The sequence below is a fragment of the Ooceraea biroi genome, chromosome 2 (genome assembly GCF_003672135.1).
Source record: "Ooceraea biroi isolate clonal line C1 chromosome 2, Obir_v5.4, whole genome shotgun sequence".
NCBI lineage: Eukaryota > Metazoa > Arthropoda > Insecta > Hymenoptera > Formicidae > Ooceraea > Ooceraea biroi.
Genome location: NC_039507.1, coordinates 139708 through 165745, shown reverse-complemented (window position 1 = coordinate 165745; position 26038 = coordinate 139708). Strand labels below are relative to the sequence as shown.

The window sequence follows — 26038 nt, the reverse complement described above, 5'->3', positions numbered from 1 at the left end:
GTCTTAGAAGATACGACCGCATTTATAATGCTCTCTAAGTAGCAATTCATTCATTATGCACGTGTCAATTTGTAGAATTGGTACGCTTTTGTAACAATAGCAAACTGAACTCGCAAGTTTTCGGATGCTTTCCGACGACATATCTGTGAGACAAGACGCGGAATTTCGGACAGCTCGACGGATAAAGTAATTTTAAATGTAGAATTGTGCAAGCGTTTAATAAAAAGCCCGCGACCTTACATAGACAGACAGATAGACTAAAAGGCTTTTAATCGTTTCGAAAATTCTACCGTGCGAGAGATAACATTCCATTTTTACAACCTAAATACCGTAAATATCGAACAATAAAAGACATATCTCCTAATAAACTCGCATTTCTTTAGACATAAATTAATGCTAATTTCTAAACAATGTCCATGATATTAACATAAAAGAGAAAACATAAATCTGAAATGTGTTTTACTTGAGACACGATTCGTGATTTGTATTATTATTCGAAATGAATTCTTTTGTAGTGAACGTTTATTACTACTTTATAATTGTACAATGTGCTCTTTATCCTCCACACAATCTTTATATAATATTAACACGAGAAACGAAAAACACTGGTTTTTTTTTATTTAAACGAAATGTTCGATTGTGCCCCATTCTCGTGTAAAGGATGGGTTTGAGTAAAGAGAATTACACGCGGAAGCACATTAAAAGGGGGAACTTCTGCTGATTCTGCTCCGCCAGCAGACTGTCAGGCAAAACGTTAGACAGCATTGATCATTCATCGACAGAATCTGGAAATGTGCGTGAAATAAGGACGGTGCACACATTTTCGGAAGGTGCACGTTGATTTGACAGCAATGCATGACGAGTGTAGCTGTATGCATAACAATCCCGCTTATATTGAGTTTGTTTGTCGGAATGATCTGCAACATGCATGCACGTTATATCGATTGCAACGAAATAAAAAAAATGGAAAACCCACAATGCACGCTGCATGTTGTACTTATAATACGTAGAGAAAAATATTACATGGTATATCTGCCGATTTTTGCATAACTGTAGACTCAGGGGGAGGAAACGATATAATCGATTAACGGATGATACTTCTCTCATGCGACTTATCCTTCTGATAAATACGAGGCTACATCGACGTTGCGCTAGGCTGCGCGCTATGCAAACCCGATAAAAACTCCCTGTGCAGGAATTTTCTATCGAACGCCTTTAGTGCTTGATTGGCTGAAATTTTCCCTGTGCTCGGGATGCGTCCAAAAATAGTTATCGATGACGAACGCGATCGCCGGGTCATGCCTCGGGCTATAGTCGCCTGTTAATAAATTATTTGCTGGAGATTGAAAGCGTGGGAGCAAGCAATGCCATGAGATACTTGCTACCCTAAATTATTCGCGTTGCCTTTGTAAACGTTTAGCACGTGCTACCTTTCGATTGCATTGCTACATTAATTCAAATATTGCCATAATTATAGTATTTATGAGGAAAAAAAAGAGAGAAAGAGAGCAGAAAAAGGCAAGTTAGCGTTAAATCCGAGTCGAGTTCTCTGCATCATAGGATGATCCTGCAAGCAAGTATTCTGCATTCGTGGAGTCGATCGAGAAGTTTGTTTTTACATGTATCAAGCACTTCTCTCGTTTGCTTCATAAATAAATATTTTTCAAGTATCCGACTATTTTCATCGCCACGCGTCTGCGACTGAATGTTTCATAACATATGCGGACGTTTACCGTCGCTTTTACAAATACGTGATGCTCATGGCCATTATGGATGTAAGCCATTTATATATGCGTGATCTCGCACGCACAATTTCGCACCCTGGCTACCTCTGTCCGTAAATCCGCGGCCTGATAAACTCCACGAAAAAATCCGCTAATAGCTAATTAATTAGCTTTTGCCTGACCGAGGCGTGAATTTAAAGCGGTCAGGCTTTCGATTAAATCCTGAAGGGCGTGAATGATTTACGACAGTCAAATTACGCAACGAATCGATAAGGGTTCCATCTGGTCTGTCAAGCCCGCTCGACGCGGCTTCATTCATTTGCAATTATCGCGTGCATGCGCGATCACCAAGCACATCACCTGTCACGAAGGGCCGTCACATCCCCGGGTCTAACAAATGACATTCTTGCACCCAGGTACTCGCGAGATCACAAAATTGACAGTAGTTCCGCAGCTAATGATATCGTTACTCCCGAGCTTCCAAGTGTATTCAAGTAGCCACAAACAAAGTGATATCTCACTTGATTCAGCAGCGTGATGAAAATACGCGCGAGACACCACGAGATTGACGACACATCGCGGTCAGTGATATAGTGACGCGATAACAACGCGATAACGACAAAAGATTAAGTGACGCTTGATTCGACCGGAAGGGAGCTGCAAAATGAATGCGGATCCATACAGTGATATTTCTCCGCCGCATTCGCCGGGATGCGTTTGTAGGTCGTAGAGAAGTGCGCGCGGGAATGCGGGTGTAACGACATTTTGTCATGGCTCTGTCACAGTCGATCGTCGCGAATGCGTCGAGCGTGCACCGCGAGTATTAACGAGAACGCGGAAACACGTTGCCATTTTCCAAACAGCTCGAATTATCGGATTGCCGGATTTGCAACCCTGAATCTCGAATGTCTTCCGGCGCGACGCTTCGTGCGCGACGACAGCGCGGGTCTTCGCGCGATCTTCTGTCATCAATTTTGTACGATAAACAGATAATGAATAAAACAGGGGGGTGAATCTCATTCGGCGCAGTACGCGCGCAATCTTCGCGGAATGCCGCTTAAAGCCGACGTGCGATGTATCATTTAATTACCTTTTATAGCGCCGATTGCGGCCACCCGTTACACCTGACGCCCATTACCGCATATTTCGGTTAATGCGCCGCCGAACGGGAAGAGGCCTGACGTTTTTCGAGAAACACGAATTTGCCGCTGATAAGTACTCTTCATCTTTCCGCGCGCTCGCGGGGTCCACTTACATGGGTGCGATCGGCTGAAAAATAAGGGCAGCGCTCGCATTTGTCGGTGCTCGGTGGACAAAACGACAGCCGGCAATAACGACCGCAACGACGGTCGCAGGTCGCACGAAAAGGTCGTCTAATTGATGGTCACCCTTCTCTCCGCGCGCGTGACCTGACCCATTTGCGCGGCCGTCTTCGACTTACCCCGCACGTAGCACACACACAAACCACACACGTCCTCCAAATCAATCCCGCGAGATCGCCGGATCTCACCCCGTGGATTAAGATTCCTATCGCCCCCCCATGCTCCCGTGCGTGCGTGTGAGCGCTCTCCGTACTCAATTTAGTGATTAACAAACTCTGGTGCGCGAATTCGCGCTTAAGAGCCGTGGAAAGGGGCGGGTTGCTTGCGACCATCGCCGCGAGATAAGCATGCGATTATCCCTCCAGATCGGCCCGATAATCCGGCGCGGTCGGACAGGATATCCTGGGGAGGAATAAAAGACTTCCGACGCAATCGCGCATTGAGAAAGTTGCTTTGCCGTCAAAGTTCCGCGGTGTCACTCGGGAGTAACGTTACCGAGAGACGATTATCGGGATTCGTCAAAATAAAAGCACGAAAGACACATTATCGCCGATTGTGCACCACGACAACTCCGCTGCAATTATTATGCGATTGCGGGATCTTGTGGTTCGCCTGACGCCGCAATAAATGTTAGCTATATTCAGATATTATAAGAATATCGGGCAATGGATAATCGATCTGTTGTATATCTATTGAGAGACAGTCCACAAGCGATATTACATGCCGAACAATTCCGAGTAATTTACGCCGATAAATCGCGGATTTCGATAAGCCCACCACAGTATATTTCTTCCTGCAGTGACAATCGTGATATTTTTTGTACCTATATTTTTATCTATCTACGTGACCATTGTGACCATATAATTTTTTTTTCAAAATATGTTTCCGTGAGATAACGCTTTCAATCATCTCGAGAAGTTGATTTTGCAAGTACCGACTACCTTGATTCCTGCGAATTACGGAGAAATGAGATGAGAAGAATTTTATCGCGCATGTCACACCCGATATTGTCTCTCATTTAAAAGAGTCGCTGCTGGTAATCCCCGGGGAATAATATCTCGCTGCGGAACGATGTACACACATAATTATCGTAAATTCCTTTTCCTTCGCGGATCATCGCGTTTAATAGCTCCCCGACTCGTAACGCTCGCATTACGTTCGAAATGTATTTGCCGCGAGGTGAGAAAGCAGAGGGCGAACTCGACGTTGACGTTGAAAATGTTTGGTTTACATCGCGCGAGAGCGAGAGAGACAATGGCTGCGGCCGCTTCGGCCTGGTAGCATGTTAATTTCCAACATCGATCCCTCTCGGACTGCTGAGAGTGGTCGAAAACGAAATGGAAGTCCGCTTATATTCGCCCGTTTCTCCCCGTGATAGCGTTGACCCTTCCGCCATGTATATTTTATTACGAGAAATCCTGCGCGCACCAGAAATGTAGTTTCAACGGGTAAACGAGGTGTAAATAGATAGTCCTTGCACAAATGAGCAACACTTGATGGCTAAATATTCATTTCCTGCGCTCAGAAATAAATACTGCACTAAATGTTAAACATCAATTTTATGTATACTCTTTTTGTTATTTTCAATGAAATAATTGTGGACGGATTAACGCGCGTTTGCAGAACAAAGTTGCTCCATCACTTTATTTAGACCTCGTTCAGCTTCTCATTATCATTTCGTACGGTGTCTTTGGCGTCTCGACTAGACACCCCGTCGACGATGTTACGACTGACTCGTGTCACTTGAAAATATGGCACGTAATACCCCGTAAGTGATGTCTGCTCGATTTCCCACTGAGGCACGTACTCGAGCGTGTCACTTCAATGCATACCATCGTCTAGTCCTCACGATATGAGCCAGTCACTGAAACTTCGAGATTGCTATCAAGCCAGAGTATCGATGCGTAACACTACATTGTATGATGCTATTAGTTCACATTTTGACAATCACGTAAAGTGTCCTTAACGATCAGCTAAACATCAGCCTTTCAAAACGGTAGAATAATCTCTTCGTCAAGGAGAAGGAATCTTCCTTTCCGTTTCCGGGCAATAAGAATACGTTCCACGTCGACGCATGTCACCTGCTAAAATGGCTCCTGAAACAGCCAACAAAATACGGAGAAAGCCGTAGTCATAGTCGCCCATTTCGTCGTCACATCCGTGAATCCGCGCAAGTAACGCGGCGTAAAATCTCGCGCGCACCCCCACGCGTGTATACATGGTCACGCTTTTCTTTCCACCCACATGACATCCGTCGCGAACGCGAACGGAAGCACGTCATTAATCTCGATGGCGTGGGAAACGTTCAATACGATCTCAAAAGCGCACGTCCTCGCGAGGGAAAACGGTGGATTCTTCCAGGCCGCGAAGCGGGATCCGCGGCGCGACTCTCGGTCGCGTGTCAATGGGACCGGAAGAGAAAAGAACCAGGAGGAAAACGGGACGCGTTTTGTCAGCGGTTGCAGTGACGGCGACGTCGCTCACTGATGGTGGTGATAGTGGCAGCAACGGTGGTGCTACCACGCTAGCGCTGGTGCTGGTGCTAGTGGTGGTGGTGGTGGTGGTTGGCTTCGAATAAATTTGCGGGACGCGTTTTGAGTGTATCCCGAGCGGTGGTGAGTGGCGAGTGTGTATCGGGACCCTGACCTAGAAACCGTCGCGTATCGATCGTAACTAGCGAATCCGCACTTGGGGCTCGCCTTCCTTTTCCCTTCCTTTAACTCCGAAGCTTTAACGTCATCCAGACACCACTCGAGATAATGCAGACGGCGACGATGACGAGAACCACGACGACGACGACGAGGACCAAGGATCCTCTTGCTTCTATAGTGTTCTCAGGCTGAAAACTTCCCTTTTTTCCTGTCCTCTTAAACCCACATTCTGGAAAAAGAAGCTCCGTACTCTCGGTATTCGTAAACGCGATCTAATACTACTGACACGAGTCAATCTTCTCATAGGAGAAGGTGTGGAACTGTTTTAAGTAAATTGAGCAAATACTTTTTCAATGGAGCGTGTTACTGTGCTGCTGTGCTGCTCAAACATACGTGAAGGCATCGCGCAATTAAACCAGAAGCGGGATAGACGGTGAACTTATCGATTAATAGACTGTCATAAATCACATGAAGACGCTCGCTTATCGTTTCCGTCTCCGCGCATTACGAGGGACTTTACGATGTGTCCATTTTATCGTCAACTCATAATGCATTGAAGCAACGTATCGCGCACCGGCGCGGGCGAGACGTTCCGCGCGGTTGATTATTAGCATACTTTGCTAAAAAAGCTTCGCTCGTAGCAATCAATAATGTGGGAAAATGAAGGGTGGAAAATGGTCAGAGCGTAACTTCTTTTCCCGGCTCTCGCCGGGATCTCTATTAACAAGGGACCAATCTAGGAACTTAAGTAGGTCTTGGCTGGAGATTATAGGCTCTATCGTTAATCAAGAGGGCAGAGAGATATCTGACCGTAAAAAATTTTATAGGCGCGGAGATTGAGGCGAGCTGTAGACACGAGAGAGCTCAAGTTGAAGATGTTATGTATTATAAAATAAACGAATGTTATAATGCATATTTTTATAAGGTATATTTTTAACAACGAATTAAGAGTATTCATGTCATCTGATGCGCCCGACATCCGAGAGTTATAAAAAGATTACTCTCTTCAGTGATGCACCAGTATTTTTAGAACTCGCGTAAACAATAAAGTGCAGACGAAGCGCGAAAAGTCGGCATTGTAAAAGAGCACACCGGGACTATAAAACTCACGTGTAACGTTTATATACTACTCCATTTTATATTATTATCCCGACGGTCGTGCGCGAGAAAAATGCCTCGTCCACTTTCGCCCCGATAGATTTCCCAGTGCGTAGCGCCTCTAGAAAAGGAAAACTTTTCCGAGACATAGTTTATATAGCACTCACTTAACAGTTGCATTAGTAGGTCAAAGATGTATCGACCTGTTTGTTAAACTTTGTCGCTCCACTTTGTTATACGATTCGTGCGATGCTAGCCGTTTTTTATTCTGAGCTGTACAGTCGTCGAATAATTTATCACCGAATTGCGCGCAAGTAAAAGCGATGCGTAAAAGTGTCGCACGCACAATTCTTGGCGCAATGTTCGAATCACATTGCCTACTATTTCTCAGTGAACGATTAACGGCTCCACGTGACGCTAAACATTGGAATTTTTCCCCCGAGAACAGCCAACTGAATTGTTAATGCAACGTTGTTCGGTGACGAGAATAATCCGGCAAGAAAGTCGTGTGTGGCATCATCAAATGGAGGAGAGCAAATTCATTTCCTTCATCCCCGTGGTGGTGTTAACGCGAGCGTTTTGCGTATACGAGGTGGCCCGACGAAAAAACTCGTATTATCAGAGCAACGCTATTTCCGGCGCGAGGAAGGAAGCATCAACGCGTTAGGGTTACTTCCGCACGCGTGTTTCACGTTGACATATTGCAAAACAACCGGGCACATTCTGCGGCCGAAAGTCAGCAGAACCTGCAATGGTATCCCTGCGGCTTCCGGCCGAAGGCGAATCGCGGGCGAATGCGAGCAATCAATCACGTCGGGTTTTGCATTAAAATTACCTAGCATCCACGCCTTAATCGCTCACACGCGAGGCACGGTATTCGATACCGGCCGACAACGAGAGACCCCCTTTTTCCCCCGTCCTGCTTGGTTAACAAAATCGATCGACCTTAGCCAAAGCATTTGGCAAAAGAAGTGTGCTATCGATTTTGCTCGAGAGTTCTTGGGCCGCGCTGAAACCACGAGGGACTAAGGGTTTAACGGGACATAAAGGGCAAGGGTCTCTTGATGTGATCTTCGGCGCGCGGAGATGATATTTCTTCCTCGGTCTCGCGTAACAATCGTAAACTTTTATGGTAAGTAATAAAAGATGTAGCATGCATGCGTGTAGAAACTTGGGATCCAACTGTAGAAAGCAAGATCGTCGCAGAGTGGATCCTCATCACTTTCGACGATTCTCCAGCTCTGGTTTATGAACGGAACGCTAGGTCGGAGTGTTAGAAAAACCTCGGTCGTCTAGGGGAGATATTTTCTATCGGTTTACAAATGACGGGAGAGCGAATGGGGATGCAAAGTGCGCGCGGCACTTGAAGTCGGGTTTAATTTTCTGTAATAATTTGCTAAACGGTGTGCGGAATGACAGCGGAACTCATTATCTTCGATGCTGTGCTGACCTATATTTTGAATTTGAAGGAGATTACACCCCGAGAGACGAGTTATTGAAAGCCGCGCCGTTTTCGCAGGGAAGGCTTCGTCCGATTGGCTCGGCCACGCCGCGCTCTCGGGGATTTCATGGTTCTTGATTTAGGTGACCCTCCTATACTTATAATAACTGAGTTATCGAGCCCTTTACGAACGCGGGGTGCATTATCGCATTAAGAGATAAGCGAGACGATCACGTAAAACATCGCGACATTCGTGATCTTATCCTCTCTCCCGGTTTCTTCATTATCTCCATCGCTTCCTCTGCTCGAACATTTTCCAGCAATAGCTGCTCGGTTAATCTACTTCTGCTGTTATTCCTTTCAAAGAAGAGAACCGCAAAGACGCCATTATGGAACACTTTACAATGTAATCGCGCGTTTAATTTTGATTCAATCGACAGAGACGCTGGATCGATGTCTGATTCCAATCGTGCTCTACGTACTAACTAAACTCCAAAGTCCTATTTCTATTCGCTGGAGTGACACCACGTCGTCTCGATTCGGCAATTCGGATAAATAACAGGAACGTATCAGCCGCTAACGCAGCAGCTGTTATTTCACCACCAGGAACACAGCAATCCTCTGTTAGCTCTCCCCACGCCCCCGTACACCCTCGTGGCCTCTAATTATGCGCGAATTGCTCGCCATGCCGGCTACAGAAATATTTCCAATGAACGCACGTCGTAACCTTCGCACTTCACCTACCATGTCACTCTCGCTCACGTTTCTCGTTCTCGTCAGCTAACTGCCTTTAATTGTTTATAAAGTGATAATCGGCCTGTCCGAGTAGACGCTTGATTGAGTTTTGTGGGTTAATAGGTAGCGTCCTGTCTCGAGCCCACTCCCACATCGCGTTGACTTACGAACTACCCGCCGCCACCCCTCACCCATACCTGCACCTGCGATACTCGATGTTGCACCCTCGACCTCTGAAGCTCCTTCCATTTCGAGGCTGGTAACCGATTGTGAGTTTAACAGATTGAGACACGACAGCCGACCGACCTCTCTTCCTCGCTTTCTCTCTCTTTCTCCTCTCTTGCTCTTCCATTCTCTCCACGCCGTTTTCTTTGGCCCAACCCTTGCTCTTGCGCCACCCGCTTCCTCTCTCCGTGGCTTCCCCGCCTTGCCTCGAGCGGCTTTGGGGTCGATACTACCATCGCACTCCACTCGCCAGCTCCGGGCTCTTCGCCTTTCCTTTCTCGCCTTGTTCCCACCTTTAGGAATGAAGGCCACTTACTCTGGGGCTTTTTCTCTTTGACCTACTGCCGTCACCAGCACGCAGATCCGTGATCCCTTGGCACGAAGCACGATAAGCGACGGAGTTGGGCAGCCCTTTTTAAAGCTCGATTCACGCCACGGACAGGCCGATAATCGTGGCTCGCGGTCAGCGGTCATTAAATCGGATCGCAGGTCGCGACCGATTTTAAATCAAATGGTATCCTTTGATCTCCCAACGGTTTATGAGAAATACATCGATACGTGGCATTGCTCACGCAAGCCGATTTCTCGCCACTGCAATCATATCCTCGTTTTCTTTTTTTGTTTCCATACATTTGTGATGGTTTAAGCTGCAAATGGTGGAAAAATAATGTATTCATATTTTCGAAAACAAAACCTTACCATTTGAAACGAAATGCACACGTTTGTGATGCACACGGACGCACTATGCAAGTATTTTTTATCGCCTTCGCGCCATCGTTCCCTTTTTTAAATTTTACGAAGCGTCGCACGGGTGAACTCGTTTTATGTACCGCGAAGGGGTATAATTTCTGGAAAAAAAATTACAAGTACGCGGACAGCGTGTGTTGCATGTAAAAACAAAATAAATAACAAACTCGCTGTCGCGAATGACTGCATTCCGTCTGTAATACCGAATTTTAGTATCTCCCTTACCTCTTCTTTCTTCATCTGTTTTTCTGTTTTTACTCGAATTGATGGTAACATATCTGGAACACCTCATAATTGATTCTCGAAAACGGCCAAAGATTGTTAATTACTCGACAAAATACTTTCTGACAAGCGCAATCTGCCAGTGACTTGCAAGGTCACTTAAAATACATTCTAGTTGTAACCACTAGAAAGCCTTGAAAAAGCTTCGAAATAATCTTACATATTATCTCATGCTCCAGTGTTATTTTTATCGTGCAAAAATAAAGGAGGTAAAACGAAACTCGCAAAAAAAAGATAGAAATTGATCAAACATGCGCAAGAACAGTTGTTTCAGATTAAAGTTTGAGCGGTTCTCTTTATCCTGTATCCCTCTCCTGCTTTCTCTGTCTGCGGGATACTAAGCTAATATCAATGAAACCATTTAAATATGCCCGAGCGTAAAATGGAAGTAATAATCCGTTACGTTATCACAGGATCATTCAGCTCCCCTGAATTAAACATCCCTAATCGCACGTGCAATGAGATATACCTCTCGTTTATTAACGAAGATGGGGCCATCAATGAATGTAAGGGACGAGCTTCACGATCACGAAAAGGTTTTTCACTCGGAGAAATAGTTAATGCCGATTGATCGACTACTTGTTGAAATAACGATGATCCCTTTTAGCGGCAAGACCATCGAGTTCTCGAATTCTCTCCCACAGCTATGTATAGAACGTGTACATCCTAAATAATGCATGACCTGTACACATGGCACACTGTCGACTGTATACAGCGGAAACGGACGTGCATCATCTATACATGTAAATGTCCCGGCTCTATATGCATTCATATTTCCCGTTCATTGGTTTAAAACGCGCCAAATCATCGCGGTAATAGCTTCCTGGCTCGTATTAGATTAAATGCAAATCACTTCTGATTTGCGCTCGACGAACTGAAGAAAAACTTTCCAGAGGAATTTTTGGAAAGTATCAGGAGTTTATTACAGTTCACGAAAGAGAGAAAGGAAAGGTATTATACATTAATATTGTAATGTTAATTACAGTAAATTTCCTCTTCTGATGCATGACGACCTGTGCTCGCAGGCAGTTTTGTAAATAATATTTATCATGTGTTGTGTGTGCATATGCATGAGTCTGCTTGATTCTTGAATTCAATCAACGCTTCCGTTATTAATGTAGCGAAACCGCATGCACTTTGCGGAGCTTCATCTCGCAGAATGTCATCGCGCAAGAAGATTAAAGCATGTCGCTTCTCGTTTTCGAGTTTGCACGATGAAGAATCGACGCTCGCATCTGCACTGTAAACATTAGGATAACAAATTGGCGCAGAAGAGCATGACGGAGCCGCTCGCACGTTGCTGATAGATCCAGAGCAGGCCGCTTCTGCGTAAACAAATAAATTATGTTTGTTTTTAAGGTTGAAGATTGTAGAAGTAAATTTGTAATCCACCCCTTGGCGTGGCGAAGCGATAGTATCGTTTACTGGTAGAATTATGTAGGTAAAGAGTTAGAACGTAGTAGCATGAGGGTCGAACACTTTGTCGTGTCTCGCGATTATCCCGCAGTTGCATTTCAATGTCGCCGCTCGAAACGTCGGGATTTTCCGTGAAGAGTTTTGTGGAAACCGACAGCGCGAATAAAGAAGGAGCTCGATACCCGGCGCACGCACGTCGATATTTCGTGGAGCATCTCGTGCCCGGCCTGCCGTAAAATAGGAACAAGAGACGGGTCAAACGAGAACGACAGGGACATTTCCCTGTTTCCTGATCGCGATCGAGAATCACCGAGGCGCGGAATTCACTGATGCACAGCAACGAAACTGCCGCAATTCCCAGCAAAATGATTCGGACATACATCAACGCGTTGCGATTAACGCGATTGAAGATAATTCTCGCATAGCTGGGTAATGATACGTCGCAGCTTTTGACTCAATTGCGATTCGATCATCCATCCAACGCCAAACAAGTGAAGCGCTTTGACTTCTTTAATTATATTGCGATTTCTATAATTACACTCAAGCAGAATAGATTTCTTTGTACGATCCGATTTGTGACATGTGTCACATTGTTCTCAATTCTTCTTATAGACGCAAAACGCGATTTAGATGACGCGCTTATTCTTTACAAACGATATAGTTTGTTCTCGTAAATTATTTAATGACGCAACGACATACGCCAATCAGTGACAAAATATTATACACCGCCAATCCGCCTTCGTGTTGTAGCGACGAGCAGAGAGTCAAGGACTGTTCTTATCGATCCGGCGTACGAAATTTTACGAGAACGGATTGCGTTTGCGACGCAACTGTGCACCGTGCCAAAATCCGCCGTGCCCGAAATCCGGCTACGAGATAATCGCGCGATTAAGCACCGGTGCTCCGCGCCCCTCTGCCCTCATTAATCTGTATCTCTGGTGCTGTTCAGGCAAGGTGGACGAGAAAGCGACGCAGCTGCACGCGATCGCGTCGCTGAAGGTGTTGCTGGATGCCACCAGGCCACACAACGGCGCCGCGACGTCGACCGCCGCCCATTATTCCGGCGCACCCTCGAAGGAGACGACCCTGCAGCTGCAGCAGGGCTCGCAAGGCACCACCACCACCACCACGACTACGACGACCACCGCCGGCACCACCGCCGGTATCCAGGAACTTCCGAATGGCGGTATCGCCGCTGGTCTCGACGCTGGCCTCGAATCGGTACGTAATTATCGAACATCGAATACGAGAAATGCCATGCTGAAAGCCGGCCGGGAGATCCATCGATCGATGCCGGCATTGTCCGCCGATATCAAGATCGTTGAACGGTTTCCCGTCCTCCATTCATCTCGCGAAAATACGTAACGATCCTTGTGTGTCCCTCGAATATTCGAATACGGTTGCCTGAATACAATTTTGCAAACGTAATGGGCGAGCGCGCTGAAAGTTGTTGCGCGTTCACTACGTTTATTAAAGTCGATCAACCCCTGGTCTCTCGGAGTACACAAATCATCCCCGAGCAGTACGAGATTTATTTCTGCGAGAATTCCGATCAGAATCGTGCGCGGCTATGAGGACGCACGATCCGAATTCATTAATCGGTGTGTATCGATCGAAATAGTTTCCCGTGCTGCATCGTTGTAAAGAGGCCAAGAGAGTAACACGTTGATTCGAGTTCGTCGTTCCACTTTTCCCGACAAAACGCACGATTCGCTCATAGCGCATCGGTTGTCACGTTCCCTGATGAACACGAGCGATTCAAACACGCTCGCTGTTTTTCGGTGATCGCGCGGGGGTGTTTCGAGGGTGTGATCACCTCGAGTTTGATTCGAATTAGCGCGACGGGCTAATTTCGAGATTATTGTAAGGTTCGCGAGGCTGTCGCGCGGCCGTGAGTTCGTCGGAGCACGTGTCGAAAAGGCCACGTTAGTTCGATATCGTAACGCTCTACTTTCCGTCGTGAAATGTTTGCTTCTATCACGACTCGGGTATCCTGAATTAGAATAGGCAGTTTAATTTCCACAATACTGTGAATCACGCAAAGTAATCCTTTTTAAGCCCGTACGTCGGACGTCATTTTTGACGTAACGTTCTGCCGTATGCATTACATTATACTTGCGAGCGAAGCTCGCTTAATACAGCGCTTTCTCATTCATCTGAAAGCAGGACAGCGCATGGTTCTCTCTCATATCGTAAAATTTTAACGCCTTCGTTATTTATAAAGGAGAAGTGGAGCACAGCAGAACGATGCGAGCAACGCAGAATAGCCTGTGACTTAAATTGAGATCGCAAACGGAATGCAGGAAGGATTTTTAGTGGATATAGTTTGTCGTTAGACGCTATCATGCATATCTCTCTCACCGAGTGACACAGTAATGATGAAATTAATAAAAACGATAAGAGAACTTGAAAAAACCGGTGTTTCTATTCATTTACTTGACTGAAGTCAGCAGGAAGATGTATGCCCATCAGAATATCATCGGAAAATCAGTGACTATAGTCAGACTTTGTTTCATCCTCGATACCGCGTGCGTATAAATCGGCATGGAGTTCATCCATTAAGTCTTATCGGAGGACGAGCGCAATTTTCAACCAAGCGGACCACTCCATGAACTTGGCGATCATAAATCAGAGACGTTCGATATTTGTCTGCTCTCCGAACTTTAAAGTTCATTATTCCAAAGTTATTTCAGCCACGTCAAGCTCGGCCGCAAGGGGATGAAACGTATGAGAAACAGCGTCCGGCAAACTATCCCGAGAAACTCAATCGGATTCTCTCGTCGTAGACGCATGCTCATAGTCGTCAGAGGGTGGGAAAAAAAGTAAGATCGAGAGAGGATCGATAAGTTTTTATCTTTACGTAAGACGCAATGTTTTCTTTTCTTTCTCTCCGGCGGTGGGAAATTTTCTTGTCGTCTCCCTCCCATCGGGGAAGGGAAACGACTGACGACCAGGCGATCGATGGCAATAAGAAGCGAAAAAACGCAAACGCGCGAGCGATGATGCCTGTCTGAACTTGGCCGGTTGTTCGTCAGATGGTATGAACTGGAGCTCCGCGACTAGTCACTGTGTGTGCCATGAAAACGAAGATAAATATTCAATATAATATTTCCCGAAGAGATGAAACGCGTGCTTGAGAACTCGCTCATTTCCCGTGACGCCGACTGGCAACTTCGACAAACCGCTTTATCGCCAGTCGTCTCTCTTGCGATCTCCAGAATTCCAGAGCGACGTCCCGAATCGCGGATCCGACAGCAGACAGACACCGGACGTGCCATCGGAATCCCATTTAGGTCCGTTTAACGCTCGGTCAAGCAGCCGTGAACACGACGTGCGAGCACCAGACTGACTCTTAAACGCACAACGATGCGAAACAAATTTTGCGCAAAGTGCATAGCAGATCAAAGCGGATCTTGTACATGAGTCCATCGTTGCTTTAATCAAGGCAAAACGCGACCGGCAAGGCGAATCAGTGGAAGCCGCAGTTACGACTATCGCGCCGTGGCAAGGTTTAAATCGATCGGTTGCGTCGTGTCATATTCTTGCGTTCAGCAATCGAGCTTTTATCGTCGCATTAACTTTATTTATCACGTTAGCCGCGCTGGATGTTCGCTTAAAAAATGCATCGCATGTAAACGCGAGGCGTTCTACGTATCGTATCTCCTTGCCGGCATCGCCCTTCGGCTTTTACGATTCTTCCGATCAAGAATGACTCAGGCAAATCTGATTCAGTCAACTGCGTGATATTCTGCAAGCTTTCGCCGAGTTTCGTCGCGGAGTTCCTAATACGCAATTCTATTGTAACGCTTATTGCTCTTTGCGTAACGCTGCTACGTCTATTAAGCTGACACAGCCACTTTAGCACAATCAAATAAAACATTCATAGAAATTTAGTGCTCTTTTGTTGCTAATTTGTTGCTCTATTCCCTGCATCACGGGCTATCGAAAATTACCAAAAACTGAATTTGTTGCTAACAAAGTGGCAAAATAGCCTCTTATATGATCAAGTATACACACGGCTCTGCAGGAGCATATACATATATAGCGGCTGCTTTGCTATTTTGGAACTAGCAACAAATTCAGTTTTTTCAGGGAACAGTTTAAGACCAAATTCTTGCGAGCAACAAATTTTTTAAGTAATTTAGCTCATCGCTAAAGCGCCTAGTCTGTGATTGCCTGATTTGCGTTTAATAATTGTTAATTTAACTTAGTTGTGGTTTAATTATTGTACATATTTATTCATGTAAAAGTGTTTTATGGTTAGTAATTTTTAGCAATACCTTCTTGCAATGAGTTTTGTCGGTAGAGTTATGACGCGCTGCGTTGTACTTGTTCGCGGATATAGTATCTTTTAAACAGTATTATATTTTTTAAATTAATTTACACTATCTTAGAGCAACAAAATAGCAACAAATTCCAGTGTAGTTGTTTTGTTGATTCGAGCACTCTATATAGTTTCTTCAATATGGGAGAGGCCGGCTTAACGTTAAGATGGAACCCCCTTTTTGATCGCAATTTCCTGCTAAACGATTCGAACAACATCGGGAATAGAGCAACTAATTAGCACATAACTAGCACTAAATTTTCTGATAGCTATGAACTTTTTTGGTGTTGGTGGGGGTCCAGCTTTACATGGGTTCTGTTACTTTCAATACCAATTTATTGCAAAAAATGTCTCTCTTTAGCCAGGGTTCGAACATGAATCTCCCTACAATCCATAACGTCTTTACCAATTCGACTACAACTATCAAAAGTGAAGCAACAAAATCGAAATAACATAATCCGTCGTAATTTTTCCTGAAATTCGAGTTATAATGTGTCGTGCTGGGTAGGTGTAACTAGGGGTGGCTTTCTGCTCATAGGGGTGGAGCAACAAAATCGAAATGACATAATCCGTCGTAATTTTTCCTGAAATTCGAGTTCTAGGATGTTGTGCTAAATGCGCAATAGTTAAGGGTAGTGTTCCGATGATAAGGGTGGTGCAACAAATTTGTGAATGAAGCAACAAATTAGCAACAAAATAGCACTAAATAATTATGCCTTGTTTTGTATTTAAAAAAATTTTTTTAATATGGCTGTGCTAACTTTAAACTTAAGCTAGCACAGCCACTGTGTTTTAAGAAATGGCTGCAGCAACAAAATCCGGAATAGAGCAACAAATTAGCAACAAAAGAGCACTAAATTTCTATGAATGTTTTATTTGATTGTGCTAAAGTGGCTGTGTCAGCTTAATAGACGTAACGTTGCTCGGCCGTGATGCAGAAAGGGAGCACGAGTTCGTGTGTGACTGACACAAAGATGTGTTCCTTGTATCATTGCAAGTGGATGTTTCTGTTAAAAGAGTAAAACTGATGTTTGCTCACATTTATAGCAATTAAACGGCATTGCTAGATTAAAAATATTATCAGAAGAAGTCCATGTGTCTTCAGCAATCAGACATGTACAACATTCGCAAACGATCGTGCGTTTGCAGCAAACATTTGCACGATTCGCGGGAAGTTCACTTTCGAATAAGAAGAAAAGTACAACTTTGCCGACTGGTATCATGAGACTGAAGAAGACTTCGCCTGTTAATTCGCTGGCAGGCATTTGCTTAATGTTTAGCATTCACGTAGCACAACTGGCGCTCTTGTCGGAGACGCTGTCGCAACAATCACCAACGCAGCACAAAAGAACCCTCGTCCTTGCACCGAGCGTTATAGTCACGATGACATAGAGAAACGTCGGGACAATCTTCCTCTTATACCTACAAGCGCTTACACGTAATCATCGTAGTGCAATTCGGAAAGCTACTCCGCGGAAGTATAAATCGGGGATCGACTGTCCGGGAGTTCTTCTCTCGAGAATATTAGCCAGAGGCTTCGGCATCGCACGCGAGTAGTCTCCGGGCGGCTTTGTCCTAAACGAGCGGAGAGAGAGAGCCTTTTCATTTTGAATGCATCAGGGAATCTGGGTCAATGCTGCATCCCCTGTTACTGCTGTACCATTGCTGCGCACGTTGCGGCCGGTGCGAGCGCTTCCCACGGATAATCGGGACGAAGTCACCAACCGGTTCGCTTTTCCGCGCGAGTTTCCGGACTTGCGGAAACGGGCTGCCCGCCGGGACCCGGTCCGGCAAGTAGCTCGTTAAGTTTACGACGAGGCGGGACGAAGTCCGAGACGAATGGTCCGCAAAGCCATCAGTCGAGCCGTGGGATGGAACAACTTTCGATTGCTTCAATTGTTTCGCTCCTGCAAGAATTGGTCGAGAGGGCTTTGGGATTCTCGCCCGATCCTTGATGATCGTCAAGTGCGATTGCTCGCAGTCGCAGTGATGGAATTGATCTTCCTGGCGCGTATGTGTTCTGGGCTTAGCTGTAAACGTCGGGGCTCAGTAGCACGTATGTTAATTCAGATGACGTTGCTCTCGTCTTCTCAGCAAGCGTTGCTCTTTAATGGTAATTTCAGTTGAGCAACTCGTTAGTAGGTAAGCGGAATTACATGCGCAAACGTTTTGAGCGAGGATTAGTTTGTTGTACAAAATACCCGCCCCACGGTTTTCGAACAGCGTCGCGTTAAAAGCTACGATGGTTTATAAATACAAGCTTATGAATCGTGTAACATTTTGCCGCGGTTTGCTGGCGGTTTCCGTGGAACGGAAAGACACTTTGTGCCTTTGCCGCAACTCGTGATTTTTCTAGAGGTCCCAGAGCTTTGCGGCATTCCTCAATAATGCGCACAAACGTTTCGCATTCTTTGGGGTAGCAGTTGGAAACAGTTGCCGTGTTTCAAGCAACAACAAACAAACGGATGTGACTCACCGGTTTCAATCAAAGCTAATGACAGGGCTAAAAGTGAGAATAATGAGAAAAGGGAAGACGATTTGAGGAGAGAATCCAATTCGAAAATTATTTGTTCGCAGGGCGAAGAGGATGAACCTCCAGAGGCTTTGGACATGGGCTGGCCCAGCAGCCCGAGGAAAAGGCTAACTTACATCTTGGTCGCGCCAATCTTATTTCCCCTCTGGTTGACGTTACCAGATACGAGAACACCTAGAGGTAAGCGACAGTCGGGTCTCCATTACGAAAGTACGATCGGCGCATAATTAATCACGTTTTCTATAATCATATCCGTCATCTCTCGGTGCTTCTATCTTTAAGAAAATTCTGAGTTATATGAAGGAAAACTAAGAGAATTCTCTTCGTCCACGAGAGTGGAATTGTATGAAAATAAAGAGAGACTATACCGGATTTAAAGCGGAATGAAAATTTTCACAGCCGTTTGCTTGATTGATGATAGGCGGTTGAATATTTGCGTCAATATACTAATACTTTATCACAATGGCCTTTCCAACGTTTTCTCCGTTGACTGTTCGAATAGCGATATTAAGTTCCGCCACGCCGACGAATAATCGGTTTTGAATGAAGGCAGATCGAGATTGCAGCGATCGAAGGTAAAAGCAAGCCTTTTGTTGAACGCAGGAGCGATTAAGCAGTCTAATTTACATTTCTTGCAGTTGCAAATTCAAATCTCTTTCTTCCTGAAAAGCCAATTAGTACATTTATGAAACAATGTATTGAGTTATAACATATATTCGTTATTAAAACCGTTAAGCAAACGAAGCGAGTATATTTTACAATTTAATATTTGAAGTAAATATATATCTTTGATTCGCTCGTGCTCTTTTTATTTCTGTTCTTCGATAATGCTGGAGGCAGTAATGCTGGAAAGCCGGAGAACGTCAAGATAATCTCCAATCACATCATAATAACTGACTCGATTTAACAATTCGCTTTCGCTGGCGGCGAATAATCTCGCGAGAGTCTGCATTGGCGTTTATTTCCCGCATTGGCTCGGATCGCAATAAATCACGGGTCGGTACAAGTATCCAATCTGCATATTATCCGAGGGATGAAAGCCGACAGGGTTGAAAAATTTCACGCGATACCCAGTGACTGCCCGGTGTATTAGAAATTACATCAGGCACTACTTGATTATACGCTAATCACGTAACTGACGCGTGTGACGTTTTTCGCGCTGACGGAAGCGCGAGCACCGATTTACCTTTGGCCAAAAAATATTATCGCAGAGGCGCGTTTCAGATACCATTAATTACGGCCGGTAACTCTAGAACCCGATGTGCATCTTTTTTTTTTAACTCGCTGAAAACGTCCGGGTTCAGATTAAATCCTATCAATCAGCGCAAACGTCACGCGGTGTTTTACCCAGCCGGTATCGACCCCGAGGTAATATTAGTTCAACTCCGGGAATTTGGGATTCCGAGCCATCGATTTTGTCGGGCTGGAACTCGCCTCATCAACAGGCCACTAATTAAATAGCACTTACACTAAACTCGCCGCGCGAACTCGCGGCTTGCGCGGGTCTTTATCTCGTCGCGAGAGTCAGATAGAGAGCGATAGGGAAATCCTTGAAAGCCCGCCAGGAGAATATTGACGAGGATTACTCGTGACGATAGTGCCCTCTGTTTACGAGAGAACGAATAAATCTATTAGGCTGTCCGCCGTCTCAATTTAATAATTAATTTTAAGATCAGTGAACAGCCGTGCTGTCGCTTTATTCAAAGCGTCTCGTAGTCGCTATCTATCATGTGCACGTACTGCATTATCATCGCCTATTAACACGCCTCCATTGCGACGTCGCATAATACCCGCGACGAAAGATGATATTGACACGCTAATTTCAAATTGGGGACTGATTGTTGCACACGTAGATAGACGGCGTACGTACGCGTACGGCGTCGATCTATTGTTAGCGAAAATTCCGATATGTCCTTTGAATTTCAGCAATTTCGGTCTTTGATTGTCTATCCATTAATATGAACGCGACCGCGAGATCAATTAATATGGAACTATACACATCACAAAACTCGTGAGTGAATCAGAGGTCCGGTCACTATCAGGTTGGACTGGTTTGTCTCTTTGTCAACGTGCGCCATGCAAAACTTTCTTTACACATACCGATAAATTTTCACGATTTTCTGTGTTGCCGTTTTCTGTGTTACTGTTTCTGCAAAATTTAACGCGAGAAACTTGATCGTTGACAAATCGTTAATATTGAAATACGCTTAAAGCATACGTTCAAAAGCATATTTAAAAAATTAATAGTTATCTCTATAATAAAAGGTACTTTTTGCATCACGTGTTTCGGTTTACTCAGATAAAAAAAATTATTACGAAAAGAAAGTTTTAGTAGTTTAGGAAATTTTTGAGGATTTTTTGTCGTAGATCGTTGGAGGAAATTAATTTTGCGAGCATATGCCGACGGATTTGCCGGCGGATCCATTTGCGATTGGGTTTCACTAAGTAATCACCCGAGACGGAATTCTTCTCCCCGTGCACTTGAATTAAATCCCCGAGATTCGCGGTCATTAGGATTAGATTACGGGACGGATTAGATATCTCGAACTTCGTCCTTATCGTTGCGCTCCGACTACGTAAACGCAGCATCGAAGTCTGCGAAACGACGGTTTTTACTGGCAACGAACGACCGCGCGCGCCATTACGTTTGCGAAGGGAACAGGGTGCGACTTGCGCCGGGAAAACCCGTCGTTTAATAGCTGCCTCATGGATGCCTCTTTTACGGCCAGCGTATCGCCAGCGGGTCAACAATTAGCAGCTAACTGCAAAATTACACCGACGCTGAATTCTGAGGACGCCCGTAATTGCGTGTCTGCGAATTCGATACCGTTAAATTCTCACCTTGCGTTTCACTGTTATACCTTCGTCGTTTTATTCTTCCGTCGAACGCACGTTTCATTCTGCTCGTGTCCCTTCCCTCATTTTCCAAATGAGCTTGATGATTCCAAACGAGCCGCGTTGCGTCACGTTGCGTAATTAGACTGTGTTCTACAACAATAAAACAGTAATCGGAGCTGACTACATTTAGCGCTCTCATTAACGGAAACTGCATAATCTAGCCGAATGATGCGACTAGGGCGCCGGAGTCACGTGGCCGCCTGCAGAATTCCGAGAGGGTGGACACCTCCGTGCTGTCGCGGCGACCATTCCGATTTTCCTCCTCGGCAGTCCGATCCCCACGGGGAGAAATTACCGTCCGGCGAACGTCACTTCCTATATTGACGTTGTCGAGACATTTCGCCCGAGAGATGGCCCGACTACGACGCTTAATGTAATTTCCATAAAGCCGATTCCAGGGAACCTTGCAACTGACACGCCGTGAATTCGCTGAATTTTCAGGAAAGAAGTTCTTCCCGATAACGTTCATCGGCTCGATCTTCTGGATCGCGGCGTACTCGTACCTGATGGTCTGGTGGGCGAACGTCGCCGGCGACACGGTGGCCATACCACCGGAAGTGATGGGCCTGACGTTCCTCGCGGCCGGCACCAGCATACCGGACCTCATCACGAGCGTGATCGTAGCGCGGAAGGGATACGGCGACATGGCCGTGTCGAGTTCCGTCGGCAGCAACATCTTTGATGTAACCGTTGGGTAAGCATCTTCGAATTCCATGTAGAATGGAATTTGCGTCTACGTAAACGCGACTTGGTCGCGATATACCGCAAAACTCGGTAGCATGTGGCAATTTCGTTTGGTTGCACGGAATTTCAGAAACTTTTCGACGGTTTTGCGCTTATTCTGATACTTTATTTATTAAACGTTCCATATAGATAATATTTTCTGAATCCTCAGTTCACTATGCTTTTTATATCATTTTACTGTTATATGATATTGATTTTGTATTGCAGCATTGCTTTGATGCATTGGTGGGAATTTTAACTGCATTTTCGAAATGAAAATTCGTACATGATATTAAGATAATATTCTGGGTACGCGATAAAAGAATGAAGCGATTTCGAAAATTAATATTTTATTAGAATTGCAATAACAATATTGCAATAATAATATGAAGGAAAGATTGAGAAAAAAGTGCACAATTGACAAAAAGATGATATCGTGGAAACGTGTATTTTCCAGTTAATCTCGCTCGTGAGTAGAATTTTACGATACATTTCGAAATATATACAGGGTGTCCCGGGTTTTAACCGACAAACTGCGGGAGCATATTCTACTAGTGGAAATAAGAAAAAATTCTTATATCGAGTTTGCTTAGAAATGCTTTATTACAAAGTTATAAACCAATATTGAAAAGAAATATGAGACAAGTAACAACGGATTTTTTCACAAAAATAAAAATTATCTACGCAATGATTTAGTGACGCATTTCAAAATGTTGTCCTTGCACGTCGATACAAGCTAGACATCGACGTAGTACAGAATTTGTTACGGTACGACATTCCTGAAAATTTTGTTGCATCTCAGTAACTGAATTAGTAATTCGTTGCTTTAAATCTATCTGGTACTCTCCTGTTAGGAAATCTACGTTGATACTCTCGTACGGCAGCTCGTGCATTTCCGTCACAGAATCCGTACGCGAAATGAATATCAGTGTATTCCTCATTTGAAAACACTTTTGGCATTCTGATAGTAATTGCTAGTTTACACGACGATTGAAATCTAACAGCTACTGTTGTGAAAGTAACAATCATACTGAATCGTTTCAACATAGTGAACATGAATACATGTGAATACACGTAACATAAACATCTTGGACCTTCCAAATTCTACACTATGTTCCGTTCTTACTTATCTCATATTTCTTTTGAATATTGGTTTATAACTTTGTAATAAAGCATTTCTAAGCAAACTCGATATAAGAATTTTTTCTTATTTCCACTAGTAGAATATGCTCCCGCAGTTTGTCGGTTAAAACCCGGGACACCCTGTATATAATTGGATTGCTAGACTCGATACGTTAAGAAAGATGAAAAAGCCATACAGGGAAACGCATGGAATCGATTTTCCATGTAGAATGGAATTTGCGTCTACGTAAATATTTCGGAGCATCAAGAGCATATCTGAAATCGTGCAGGATAATTGAAGCATATAAATTAACATAACACAAATCGAATGAGATGCAGATGATTTCTTCCGTGAGACTTTCTTACCACGTGAGAAACGTAAAGACACTAAAACAGCCTGTCGCCACCAAGAAACTTGATACATCCTTGAAAGCGTCCGCTGGTTTTCTCCGCTTTTGATCCCGAAACCCATTTACGTCGCACTATATTGAGGAATCGATTAGCGAAAGGGCCAAGTGCCAAAGGGGCCGGGAAGCTTATTCGGAGAGGGATATCAATCTCAAATTTCGGTAACGTTAATCGGTCGAGCGGAACGAGGGAAACATTTTCAGGGTAAGGTTTAACATGGCAAAAAGATCTTAATCGGCTTGCACTGCAAACTATCGAGTATCCCTGCTTTCTTAACAACAAATAAACTTCACGTTCTCATAAAAAGCAGCGAAAATTATATTCCTGAAATATTTCCGAATATTTATTGCATCTCTCGTGTCTAAATTTCAGCGATAAGTTTATCAACAAAGTGTGTAATTAACAGCAGTTTTTCCGTCATCTTCCGTTCGTTTATCTCACATTATCGCTCAGAGAAGAACGCGAGACGTTTGTTTAAAAAAATGTTCAGCTTGCACTACTTCGTGGAAGAAACATTATTGTTATTCATGTTGTGTAAATGCAAAGATATGTACGCAGCTGATATGGTTGGCATAATTACACCGATGTTGTTACGCTGAATGGTGCAGTATTTAGCGTGCCTTTTAATACAGATGCTTTGAAAATGTATGCGGTCGCGGTTGCGATTTGAAAAGTAGATTTACATTAGTTATAATTGCCAATTATCTATTGACATGGTCTGTACAACGTGCTGATGTTACAGAGTACTCAAATAACGTTAGATAAAATTAAACAACTGCAACATTCGAATCTTGACACTTTTTTCCAAGATACCGTAATAGTCATTAAGACTCAGATTCACACTTGCGTACATCAAAATTCCTATTTTTATTAATCTACTAATGAATTATCAGCGAGACGCTTGATGTTTGTTTGCTGTTTTAATCGCGCTTCCACTTTTACTCTCTCTCATCTCGCGATGAAAAGGGATTTTAAAAGCATGGAATGTTGCATATTTCAAAGAAGAATTCTTCCATTCATAAAGCTTCCGCAAGATGCGTAGTATTGTCTTATAATCCTTGCCCTCGGTAATATCGAGGGGAGACTTTCTCGAAGCTATTTGGACAATGTTAGCGTTGCCGGCGGGATTCTGCGGGAGCGGAAATTGATAGGCGACAGAAACGATTACTGCTCGTAAGATATCGACGGCACGGTGGAGTTCAATAGACGAATCGAATAATGCGAACCGAAATTATTGAACTCTCTCACACGTATACGGATACAATGCGCTTAATTGTGCAATATATACACATACACACATATGTATATACGAAGTTCCTATTTTACGGCACACGTCGCGCACGACCTTTCCTCTTTCTGTACAACATAATACATGCATGCGTATATGCATATATTCATACACACACGCAGAGCCCGCCTTCATAATGCACGCCCGCGCGTGCGATACGAATCGGAATTTTGCCGACGATCGAACGCAGTTAAAAGAGACGCGCGGAATTGGCAACCGCACCGAGCCTGTTGAGGTATTCTCGCTATTTCATTGTAATCGCATTCGCTATTCATTCCGCCGGCATTATTATATTGTTGGTGCGGGAAATGCCGCGAATACTGTGTTCCAAACACGACTCATTTTCCGCGGAGCAATCAAGGAGGGATAATCTCCGGCTCGCCTAAAACGCCAGACTTCTATTCGCTTAATAAGATGCACGATTACGCCGAGCTAATACGGCGAATATCCCTCGCATGAGGGATGAGAGTCCGTCAATTTCCGAGCATGCTGACGTCGCGCTCGTCTTGGCGTTTTCAGAATCTTGCAGATAACGCGGATACGATTATACCAGAAAGATAATCTTTTGCCTCGCCATGAGGATTTGACGTGGCAAAATTGTCTCGCGGCTTCTGTCGAGATTCCCGATTGTCAAGCGTGATATTCCTTACTCTTCAACAATGCGCAGGGGGATGCACGACTTCCGGCCGTTACCGATGAGAATTCGGTGTTTTCTTTTGTTCCGTCCTCGCGAGGTCTAATCCGGACGATCCTTCGAAATCGGTCTCGCATCCCACCGTAGCATTCGATTTCCTGGCAATCGCTCGCCGCGACGAAACATCGGGTCTCTCCCGTCGATGATCGATCACGTCCACGCATCCGCTGACCGAATTGTCAGCTGGCAGACTGCCAGGGAAGGGAATGGTGAAATATTTCTCCGTATTTACGCAAGGAGTCTGCAACTGTGTGTCAAAGGATACAGATATATGTATCGGCATTGTTGCAGAGAGACAAATGCGAATTATAGATTGCGAATGGCATGACGTGGATTAACGCAACACACGGACACACGCACACGCTCGATCGATGCGACGAATAATCCCAACGTGCTTATGAGCGTAA

General features: G+C 44.6%; 1 protein-coding gene across 4 annotated transcripts in view; it reads left to right on the top strand.

Annotated features, from left to right (window-relative positions):
* The window catches only part of LOC105279090 (sodium/potassium/calcium exchanger Nckx30C), a 64402-nt gene that overhangs the window by 28434 nt on the left and 9930 nt on the right, over positions 1 to 26038 (top strand). For all 4 annotated transcript variants that reach the window (XM_026967794.1, XM_026967792.1, XM_026967793.1 and 1 more), the window contains 3 exons: positions 12591 to 12862; positions 18543 to 18678; positions 21838 to 22090. In XM_026967794.1, coding sequence (XP_026823595.1) covers positions 12591 to 12862; positions 18543 to 18678; positions 21838 to 22090 — 661 coding nt within the window. The remainder of the gene's footprint in view (positions 1 to 12590; positions 12863 to 18542; positions 18679 to 21837; positions 22091 to 26038) is intronic.